General features: G+C 36.5%; 1 protein-coding gene across 2 annotated transcripts in view; it reads left to right on the top strand.

Annotated features, from left to right (window-relative positions):
* The window catches only part of NLGN4X (neuroligin 4 X-linked), a 160,630-nt gene extending 148,911 nt beyond the window's left edge, over positions 1 to 11,719 (top strand). For both annotated transcript variants that reach the window (XM_054271442.1, XM_054271439.1), the window contains one exon: positions 7,828 to 11,719. In XM_054271442.1, the coding sequence (XP_054127417.1) occupies positions 7,828 to 8,677 (850 nt within the window). In that variant the 3' untranslated portion in view covers positions 8,678 to 11,719. The remainder of the gene's footprint in view (positions 1 to 7,827) is intronic.
* The last annotated feature ends 248 nt before the right edge of the window (positions 11,720 to 11,967 follow it).

Here is an 11,967-nt window from a genome sequence, read left to right as displayed (position 1 = left end):
CAGTGGCCTCAAAATCTGATTTTGAAGTAGTTGTATAGAAGTATTTGTGCTAAGGCAGGAGGTAAATGAGGCTTATTAATATTTAATAGATTTTTAATTAGTGTGTTCCCTCAAAGTATTTTCTTTCAGTAGCTCAATGAGAATAATAACACACTGTATTTTTGGTTCAAAAAATAGGACAATTACTAAGACAAAAAGCATGTCTCAGAGAAAAGGTGGTTCACTAAGATACTGAAAAATCAGAGGCAACATGTCTGCTACTTGAAGAAGGAACTGTCAGGCAGATAGCACTTATCTGCTACAAAAGAAAGGAAGTTCTTGTTTTTCAGCGACCTTCACAGGGATGAGGACTCAGGGAGGAATTAGAACAGAAAGGCAGACACTGGAAATTTTTTTTTTCCCTCTGAGGGCTATAATGGCAATAATAAGTACTTGACTGGAATGAAGAAGAGACTCAGATATAAATTTTACTTTGAGAAAGTTAAAAAATTAAATTAATTCTGCTTACAAAACAAAATAAAGACATCAATATTTTGATGAAATAGAGTTGTAAACACCAAGGAAATAACCCTCAAAGCAGCTTAATCTGTGAGCAATATTAATAAATTCTGTTCTCTTCCTATAACATTCCTTTTAACAGTATTGCAGTGCTTTACTTCAGCGGCAAGGGCTTTTTTTGTTAACCTTGAGTCTTCAGTCCTGAATTAAAACAAAGATGCTTGTGGCACAAAGGGGCTGTAAATCTTTCCACAGAATGTTTAATGGCAGGATTGGGCTCTGGAAACGGCAGCTTTACTGCACTGCAGTGAACAGTGTGCAGCTATATAAGAAAAACTCAGATGCCTATTGTGAAACACTCAGAGGCTTTAGCTCCCTTGTAGCCTTCCATGAATCTAAATGGTGGTTGAGAGATTTTGCAGTCTTAACAAGAACCTCAAGCATAAATTGAGTAAAAACCAATCAAATGCTTCAGGTCAGTGCACAAGGAAAAAAAATTCTTTTGTTGTACTGCGCATCAGATAAGCAGGTAAAAAAGCATGCAGAAACCCTGGAGTTCAGCAACAAAAATGAATCAACTGTGTAATATTTAGATGGATTTGGCAACAAGAAGTTTCAGTACTGGGATGGGCAAAGTTTGTGTTGAAATCTTGGTTTATGGACAGACAATGCTGCATGATGGCTGCACCACATGCGCAGAGATGATGATACCATCAGTTTGTCTTTATTTTGGTAGATGAAGTGCTATGTATAAATAGAGGACTTCTGATCCTTACAAATATATTCATTGGAATTACTATGGTTATGAAAGATCTCCATGGTCTCGCAATTTTTTCCAATTACTTTATTACTATTCTCTGTATATTAAGAAGTTGTATTTAAGCAGTTTTTGAGGCTGACAGGAGCTTCTCACACTCCCACCTGCCACCATTACTCATAATTTCAAGCACTTTCCAGCTGTTGCTCCTTGAAAACTAATTTCAGCAGGCTATACCCAGTTCTCTGGTTATAAAGCCATCGTCCTACTATACCTAAAGGCAAAAACAGGTGCTTTGGGAGAGCCATTAGTAATTTCTGAAACTTCCCCATTGCTGATGAGGTAGGAATGGGGTATATATCCTATTACAGGCTCACTCCCTTACAGGCAGTCTGAAAGATGTATCATTAGAAATGGCCTCTAGCTGTAAGATTTCAGTTTTCAAAGGAAAGGAAAAGAGCAACAGAATGCATATTACCTAATGGGGTCTTTTCTTTGTTTGGGTGAAAAATGATTAATCGTTCTGCATCGTACAGGAGAATACTTGGAGGCAGATAATATTTTAAGATTACATTTGTTCTGCACCTCTGGTTCCTCAAACAGAAAGGCAAAGGTTGTAGCATCTCAAGCCTAGAGCAATGGGATCTCTGGGGTAACTGTTCTCCACTCTGCTCATTCACTTGCAATCTGGAATCTCTGTACCCACCCAGGTCCTTCAACTCTCAAGTTCAGAACTGCATTGCTGGGGGCTCTGCTTTGGTTTTTTTCCCCACCCTATTTTTAATTGATAATTTCCCATCCTTATTATGATACTACTTGTCTTGCTTTGTATTTGTACCCATGGCAACGCATAAAACTCTTTTAGTGGAAAGATTTTATTATTTCGCATTTCCCTGTAGGTAAGCTTTGAACATTAGAGCTGCAGATATATTTATTTATTTTTAATGTGTTTGAGACTTTTCCAATCTCTATGACTCTCCCACAGAGGCTGCATTCAGGTACTTATTGTAAAATTATGGCTCAGGTGGTGCATCATTCAGATGGACTTTTAATGACAGGCCATCCATTGCTAAAAAGCACACACTGTTTAATGGGCCTACTGCCAAGGCTGGGTTTGTAGGGCAGGTCAGTCTTGTAAAATCAGTAGGTGAAAGACACAGCACAGGGCACAGTACTTTTATTGTGTTTAACTTGTAAGTTGGTTACTGAAGCTAGCAAACAGGAGGTGACAACTAAAGTGTTTAAAGGCAAGTAGTTTGTGCTTCAAATGAATGCCTGGAAGCTGTATTTTGCCAATCCTTCACCTATGACTTTTTTTTTAATGATGGCGATTATTATTTAGAGTTTTTCATTTGGCCTTTTCAAAACTGTTTCCAATATGCCCTAGAAATAGGAAAACAATTTATTGAAGAGTAAGTTTGAGATACTACATTTGGGATACAAAAATGACATGAAAATACAGCTTTGAATTCCTCAATGCACAGAAATATATGTGAGAGCTTCATTATGACGTGCACTTGCAGCTTCAGTCTGCTGCCAGTAGCGCCATCCTAACTGTAATGGTAATTTTATAGGCCAAGTTCTGTTTGTTAGGACCATGTTACCTCCTTTGCAGACACATCAGTGGGGAAGAGTGAACAATGTGAGGGGTTGTGGGCCAGTCCCTCATAGATACTCAGCCAGCTATGCTCTTGTGAGGGATTTGAAGTTTCACACAGTAGATACAAAGCCATATTCTCATTAGAGACATCTATTAGGTTTCTAAAAATTGCCCTGGTTTTCAGGAATTTTAGTACTCTACTTTTTATCCCCATCATCCAGCTCTGTGTTGGTACTGGGAGAGATAAATGTCTGGAGGATATATCCTTGTTTTCTTTGTATTTCAGGTAAATACTCCAGAATTATGTAGGTACCATTGAATCTGAAGCACAAACACGAGTTATTAGGAATATCTGTGTTTTGTATGCAGTTTGGTTCTCTAATAGAAGACCTGATTAAACTTGCAGTTATTAAAGTGTAGTTTCAAATCAATTCTCAGACAACTCTTTTATGAGGCTGTTGCATTTCTTTTTGATGTTTTCGTCTGAAGAAATAACTATCTCCAATGGCAAATCTGTGTTAGTCAAACCACAGTGTAGTTATGGTTTGTGTTCCTTACCTCTCATAAGGAGTCCTTAACTGTTAGTCCTTAGCTGACAGGGAGCATGGCAACAGTGGGAACTGGGGATAATTGAGGAGAGGAGGTAAGGGAAAACATGCCTGTATAACAGTCCTTCAGGCAGGAATGTCTGTGGCATTATTAGTATTGTGACAGCATGAAAAGAATCAACAGAAGAATGAAGAAAAGCCAGTTTTTATCTCTCTTCCATTTTTTTAAAATCATACAGAGAAAAGAGTACTACTGAAAGAAAATAAAACATCTAGGGGCATTTCAGTGTGTTGGAGACAAAGATGATGTAACTGTGAAGACATTTTGCTCTCCAGTGAAGATAAAGAACAAAAAATTTAAAACATTTCAAGTACATTAATGTAATAGTTCCTGAGTGATAGTCAATGCTGTGGCAGAAGTAGTTAGAACACAAATGGTGTTTCACCATCTTAGAAGGAATTTGGGATATGAGAAAACTTAATTCACTATCCTTCCCATGAAAATATAATCAGATATGAAATACCACATTCCTTCATTTATCCTCCAGGTCAGCTACTAATCTACCTTGTGAACAGGAGTATGTGTTGCTCCTCAGTCAACATCCATTGCAGGAATATTTACTTTATATCACCTGAGAAAAAAGTTGATGTTTTGATTTTACATCTCGTGCCCATGAGGTTTGAATTGAATGACAATATAGAAAAACATCTTAAGTTGTGCAAAATTAGTGCAGACTGAAAATGGGAGGAAAAAGGTGGCAGGTGAAATGAGATTATTCTGAACATTAACAAAAATACACCTTAGAGAAGATATGGTCTTCTGTCATATGGAAAAAAAATCAGGCATTTCACGATGGGGACATTTTTTGGTGGATAATGTGTTTGAATTCTAAAAGTGGTAAAAATAAGTAATGAAATAGCAAAATAAATAACAATAATGATCAATCTTGTTATAGTAGTCGGATGAAGAAAAGAAAAAGCCTCCCTACCAACTGACAAATGGGGAAACAAGAAATCTCCTCCCTATGAGAGCCAATACTGTAAAAAGTTCAGAACTGGAAATATATTGTTCAGATTATACTGTCATAGTGTTGATTGCATGTTATCATCATGATTGCAGTGGATTCCTTTAAAGGAAGGTTTTCTGACAGTCTTTGTTATAAAATTGCACACTTGAGACTCAAGAAAATCTAGAAACACAAAGGAATTGTGAGTCTTAAAAGGCAAGGGAAAAATTGAAATTAAAGTAACAGATCAAGAATTTTGTGTAACAGATGATTTGATAGGAGAAATGATTGTCTGTACATCTGAGTTTCATGCCAACCAATAAAACGGGAAAATGATTTATAGTAGGATAAGCTGCCCAACTACCCCAGGAAAAAACAAGTTTTAAGTTGTAACTTCATGAATTTTCAGCAGCGTACATGGCAGGATGGCCAAGGAAAGTAAAAGTTCTCTTGATTTAGATATCTACTTTCCAAATTTAGAGAGACTATTCAAACCATTTTGTTCATTTTTTAAGTGATCAGCCCTAGACTTGATGTCAATGGCTGAGCTCTGATATCCTCAGTAAAGAAATTACTTGTCTGTAGGGATGGTTGATTTTTTCCTGGTTCTTGTTTCAAGGGACAACTTCATGCCCACACAGAGCCATGTAAACAAATATGCAAATACAAGCTCAGACTCATGTAATGTTATTTTCTCTCTTGTGTTTGGAGGAGACGGCAGCATAATTGGCTGCTCCCAATAAATATAGTTAAAAATGACAGATGGAAGTAGAGGATGGCAGAGAGGAAAAAGGAGGCTGATATTTACTTGTTTTTCAGGCTTTTTGTAGGGAAAGGGAATCACAGGATGCAAAATGGTTGGAAGGGACCACAGTGAGAATGCTAATTTTAAAAAATGTTGTTTATGAAATAATCATCCGCTATGACGATAATAATAATAATTTTTATAAGACCACTAAAAATTTTAAAAGTGCATGTCCAGCTTGGCTGCTTTTTAAAGTGCGTTCTCAGCTTCTTCATCTGCTATTCTGTGTATCAACTGCAACTTGTTTACAAGAGCTAACTTAAGGAATCAGTTCTCTCTAGAACCATTCCCAGAGTCTTTTGGGATGTGAATCAGGACAGCAAGGGGGATGACACAAGATTGTGTGCCAGAACTCTTGCAGTATTTTCAGTTTCTGAGAAAAAAATGTTTCGTGTTTAGATAACCTTGTTGATTCTTAATTTGCCTTAGAATTTATATTTTGAACCCCAAAGTTTTTCCAAAGTAGATCTATTGAATTGGGCCAATATCTTTGTGTTTAGATTTTCCAGATCTTTCAGTCTGTTCTTTAACAAGAAAATAAATAGCTTTATTTCCTTTTTCCATGCATGTTAGAATCCCTCAAAGCAGCAGCATACATCTGTTTCTGTACTGCTTGGAAGGGAATATGACTTCTTTAGTTTGAACTGGGATGAAGAATTACCAATAAATTATCTTTTTTTTCTGAACTAACACAATTTGGCTAACTTTTGAAAGAAAGAAGGGGGGGAGGGAGGAGAAAAAGGGAGGGAAGGGAAGGGAAGGGAAGGGAAGGGAAGGGAAGGGAAGGGAAGGGAAGGGAAGGGAAGGAGGGAAGGAAGGAGGGAAGGAAGGAGGGAAGTGGCGGAAGGAAGTGGCGGAACGAAGGAAGTGGCGGAAGGAAGGAAGTGGCGGAAGGAAGGAAATGGTGGAAGGAAGGAAGTGGCGGAAGGAAGGAAGGAAGGAAGGAAGGAATTTCAGAACTTCTAGTTTGTATTTTTTAAATGTTATTGAAATGGGAAGGATGAGATATATTTCAATACTAAAAAAAAATCAGCACACTAAACCACCTCAAAAAACCCCAAACACTATAACCACAGGCATAAGTAAGCGAAAATACCAAAATATATAGAAAAATAATTCTTCTTTTCTCTAAAAAAGAAGTAAGATACCTTCTTTCAAGTAAAAAAAGAATGCAGGAATCATAAGATTATTAAAGTCAAATTACTTGTCACATTTAAGAACTAAGAAATAGCTCTTTATGTACAGCAAAGGAATGCTAACATAGGCTCTTAGATTCATGGGCATTTGAAAATGGAGAAAGAAAAAATATACTTTAAAATCTGTAAGGATATAATCTGGTATTCCCAAAATATACATAACTGTATATTGGAAGAAAGGGAAAATATTTGAATTCTTTTCACAGGAAATAAGCGAATGCATATAAATAAGTAACAAGAGAATGGAAAGTTCTGAGTAATGCACAGGAAATAAATAATCTACTCTCAGTATAATATAAGACAAAGCCACAGAAAGCTATCATTGCTAGAAGAGATGCTTGAAATTAATGTGCAACATACTATTAAACTTAGTATTGTAAAAGTAATTTTAACTTCCTATTTTTTTCATGCTATTTATTTAAATTTATAATAACAAGGATATGCGTACATTAACCACATCTAAATGCTCTTTGTGGCATTGGTTTGTCTTTATTCTGAACCTGTAAGAAAAAAAAATAGTTTACCAACTTTGTAATTATCTCTGACTTGTGAACTACTCTTATCTTACTGCTACTGAAGTACTTTAAAACTGGTTGATCTCGGCTAAAATATGTCTCATATCAGTTAAGGCCCACTGTCCTTTGACCACCAAACACAATACTTTGTAGCAATGATCACATGGAACCTTCAAATAGTCTTCTGCTAGTGGGAATGATGAAAAGATTTGCGACACAAAGGTAGTTCAAAGGTGTTTTTTCACCCAAGCAAGTATTTAAATGGAGGAGGACTAATAGCTCAATTAAAAAAACCCAAGTAGAAATGGTTCCCAGGTACATGTATTAGCCCTGCTACTTCAGGTTTTGAAGAGGTTTTTTCTCCCTTGTAATATGTGCACAAGTATAATTCTGTGTGTTCAGAGGGACCTCCAATATTGCCATGGGGCTTAGATGCCCATGTTTACTACTTACAGCAGAGGAAGAAGTGGTACCTTAAATTAAAAAGTTAGTGTCAAACCTGGAGAAGGGTTGAACCTACACATTTACTATGGAAAGGGGTAGTTGGTACTTCTCTAAGATGGTATGTCTCTAAGATGCACTCCTTGGAGAATGGTATTGAATCACTTCAGATGACCTTTTGGTAACTGAAACACTATGATTTCTTCATTTTCATGTCAAAAAACTATTGTAGTATCTGAGATGCTCTGTACAGTAAGTAATTTTCTTTTGATTACTTATTAACAGCTGTTCTTCAGTTAGGGAATATTTTAATCTTCTGCTTTTAGGTTACTGTAAATATTGGATAATCTATTAACTATAAGATTGAGAGGGTTTCGTGTTTGTTTGCTTTTGTTTTGTTGCAGGTTTTTTGTAGAAAGGTTAATGACTGTAATGTTGTCTGTTTTAATTTTTTTTTTAGAGATCCAAACCAGCCTGTTCCACAGGACACAAAGTTCATCCACACAAAACCCAACCGCTTTGAAGAAGTAGCCTGGTCCAAATACAATCCTAAAGACCAACTTTATTTACACATAGGCCTGAAACCTCGAGTTCGTGATCACTATCGAGCAACCAAAGTTGCTTTCTGGTTGGAGCTGGTACCACACCTTCACAACCTGAATGAAATATTTCAGTATGTTTCCACAACAACTAAAGTCCCCCCTCCTGACATGACCTCATTTCCGTATGTGACCCGGCGTTCTCCTGGGAAATTATGGCCAGCCACCAAACGCCCAGCAATGACACCTGCCAACAATCCCAAACACTCGAAAGACACCCATAAAACAGCTCCAGAGGATACCACAGTTCTGATAGAAAACAAGAGGGATTACTCCACAGAGCTGAGCGTCACCATTGCTGTGGGGGCCTCCTTGCTGTTCCTCAATATTTTAGCTTTTGCGGCATTATATTACAAGAAAGACAAGCGGCGTCATGAGACTCACAGGCGCCCCAGCCCCCAGAGGAACACCACCAACGACATAGCACACATACAAAATGAGGAGATCATGTCCTTGCAGATGAAGCAGCTAGAACATGACCACGAGTGTGAATCGCTGCAGGCCCACGACACACTGAGACTCACCTGTCCGCCTGACTACACGCTCACTTTGAGAAGGTCCCCAGATGACATCCCGCTAATGACACCCAACACCATAACCATGATTCCAAATACATTAACAGGAATGCAGCCTTTGCATACTTTCAACACTTTCAGTGGAGGACAGAACAGTACAAATTTGCCCCATGGACATTCGACCACTAGGGTATAGCTCAGCCCTTCCCCATCTACCCTCACAAGCCACTTGGAAGAAAGAAAAAAGAAAAAAAAAAAAAAAAAAGAAAAAAAAAAGAAGAGGAAAAAGTTATATACCATCCATTGAACACCTTGTCAAAATCTAAAGTAAAAATAAGTAAAAGAGAAGGACAGTCATTATTTTCTTACTGATCCTTCCCACAGAAACTCACTGATGTTAAAGATCAACTACAAACCCTGTGAAATGTGAAGTGTACATTGCTGTTACAATACTGCTTTAAGATCTCAGCCACTTTGATTGAAAGTTGGGGCCAGAAGAAGTAATTTAAAATGGTGTTGTAAGTGTAACAAGCAAAGCGGAGTCTTCTGGAAGACAGAGCCAGTGACTGTACAGGTGTTTTGTTTTGGTTTTTTTTAAATAAATAAAATTATAAAAAAGATTCTTTATGTGCCATACCATGGCCGTTGATAAAACAAAGACATCACCATGGGCTTTTACCCAGCATATGAAGCTGTAATTCAGATGGGGAAAATAGAATTTTATTATTAAAAACAAAAATGAAAAAAAAAAAAAGAGGAGGACTGACTATGCAGTAAAATACGTATAGTTCTGTGCAAAGAGATGACTTGCCAGCCTGAACTATATTTAAAGAAACTTTGTAAAAATGTACATAGCTGTGAGTTTAAAAACAAACAAAAAAAGAAGCAGCTTTTATTGATGTTTTCAGTTTGAAAAGAGCTTTTAGAAAGATTGTGCATTCGATTGTGACCTATGTGTATATACATTAGTCATATGACCTCTGTTTCCTCCAAGACCAAAGGAGGAATTTCTTCTTAATTACTAGTGGTTAACAAAAACCATGAGTTTTTTCTAACATGTTTCATTTATATGAGGCCATGGTGTCATGCAGAGGATACAGTTGTCTGTGTGACCTGCGTATTTTCTCTTACAGGTTGCACTAGTGCATGTTAAAGTATTCATAGGAGATTGTTGTTCTTTTCTGAAACATTTTTTCTATAATTTAATTTTGTGTTAGCCTTTGTTAAATTCCAACACAGCAATGGATTGGAAAACAAAGAGAAAAAATACAAAAGAAAAGAATTAAAGAATTACTATTTTAAGCTTGTTAAACTGAACCAAGAAACATCCAATAATATATATTTGGAGTCCAGTTTGTAGCTCTTGGTTATTGTGATACATTACGAAGAGTTTTGTGCCCTGACAAAAGCAATGAAAGCCTGTGTTTTGGTCAGCCTTCTTCAAGGAAAACTAGCTCTAAACTCACCAGCAGTTGCAGTAGAATCTCAGCTGAGAAAGCACCTCCTCAGCATTGCTAAACAAAATAAAACTACAATTTGAAAGTTGGGAAATGCAGGATTGGTTGGCTGGCTGTTGTTCAAACTGTTCAGAATGATGAGTGTGTAAAGAACTTATCAGCCCAGTATCTTGTTTTGCACTTGAGAGTGTACCTGTCAGAAAATTCTTATTTGCTGATTCATTGCACTCAGTCCCACAGTCAGTGAGCGTTATGGAGAGAGAAGCAGAGAAATCCTCAGCTGTTCTGCATTTGAATAAAACTGAAAATCCCAGAGAGCATCACTCTCAGGAAAGTCAAAATTATTAGCTGGTTGTTCCCTTCTGCTTTTCCTTCACTAGAAAAACAGGGGCCAAGCAGAGCTATCAAAGTAACTTTGCAGTTTGATTCAAACAACTGATTTGAATGTGAAAACCCAGAATATAGTTTTTGCAGATGAAGATTGCTTTATATTTTGTCTTTGAAAGGTACTCCACCATTGAGAGATAGTAACCAAAGATCTTTGAACAAATTGGTCTGCACTTGAACGTGACTATCCCAGATGTATTTTCTATTTTAATTCACAACTAAACTGCATTGATATCATATGTCCCATAATGATTAACACAAGATGCCTTGTATCTCTTCTTGTTTTCTACAACTTTTTTTCCTAATAAAATACCTTGAAATAGTCACCCCTACAAAAAAAAAAGCAAAGATAAGGTGATTCACTGAGGTCTATTCATCTGCAACTCTTTGTTGTAGCAGGCAGTAAAGCAAATTCTGAAGGAAAGAAATACGAAGTTAATGACATGATAAAAATGCAACGTGTGGCTGATATAATCCTTTATCTGCAGTAAATGCGCTATAAATCTGACCTGGGAGCTCAGGTTGGAATGTGATGAAGCAGCAACCCCGAAGTACAAGTAGTAGGAAATGGAAAACTGTTTTGTTTTTTTCACTGATCCATCACATAATATATTAATGCTGACTCTATACCAGGCCATTTCCACCAGCTATGTAATGCCTCAGCTGAGATGCAGCAGTTTATAACTCTTAAAAAAAGGTTTGAAAAAAAAAAGTAAAAAAAAAAAAAAAAAGTAAAAAAAAAAAGGTCATGATGCTTGGCATCATAATCAGTTGGGTATGTTTGTAATGTGAATTAAAGTATTTGTTTAGTACTTCCAATTGTCTTCTGCTAGCAATATGTACAGTACTGTGTCAGGCTTGTGACATTTGGGTAAAAAAAGTTCCTGTAAGTGAATGATTTTAGCTTTTAAAAGTAATTACAATCAAGTTGATTTAATAATTTGATACATCTGGACTGATGTATGATTTATAGAGGGAACAGATTTATAGGGTCTTCATAGAATTCTATAATAATGATATCAAAATATACTTTGAAACTGTAAAAGAAAAACAAAAGTACTTTCCCAGGCTTATATTCTTGTCCTTAAGAGGCACACAGGGTTCAATGGTTTCTTCTGTTATTGTTTTGCAATTTTTCGGTTTTTTTTGCCTTAAGTAATGATAGAAGATATATATGGCTGGACACATATGTATAAACTTTTCAGCAGCATTTTTAATAATAAAATATCACGGTATTTTCTAATGCTTTGTGCAAATAACTACGTGTTCATCCTTTTGTGTAGAAAGTCTTTCAGAGGTGTGTTTTCTGCCCCATCTCCATTTCATTATCTACTGTAAACAATGCCTTGATACTCAGTATAAAAAAATTAAAGTTACAGAGGTTGCACTTTTAAGTTAGCATTGAGTTTTCATGGCTTTTGTAGTTCTATAAGCCTGCCAGTAAAAGGAAAGCAACTCAGACAATGAAGATTTAAAAAAATAAACTCCATATATTTATTACCTGTATACACTGCAATTCCCATTGAAGCAATGGTTTAATTGTTTTGTTAGTATTTTCTGAGGCACTGAAAGAAAAGCTTGGGTAAGCAGTTTCCCATACTAGTGTATAGCTTAGCAGCTGAAAAATGCAAAAAATATCTTC

The sequence above is a fragment of the Melozone crissalis genome, unplaced genomic scaffold, assembly GCF_028551555.1.
Source record: "Melozone crissalis strain CALT ecotype California unplaced genomic scaffold, PUWL_Pcris_2 ptg000013l_1, whole genome shotgun sequence".
Classification (NCBI taxonomy): domain Eukaryota; kingdom Metazoa; phylum Chordata; class Aves; order Passeriformes; family Passerellidae; genus Melozone; species Melozone crissalis.
Note: the sequence above shows the minus strand (reverse complement) of the source record. Positions and strands in the feature narration are given on the sequence as shown.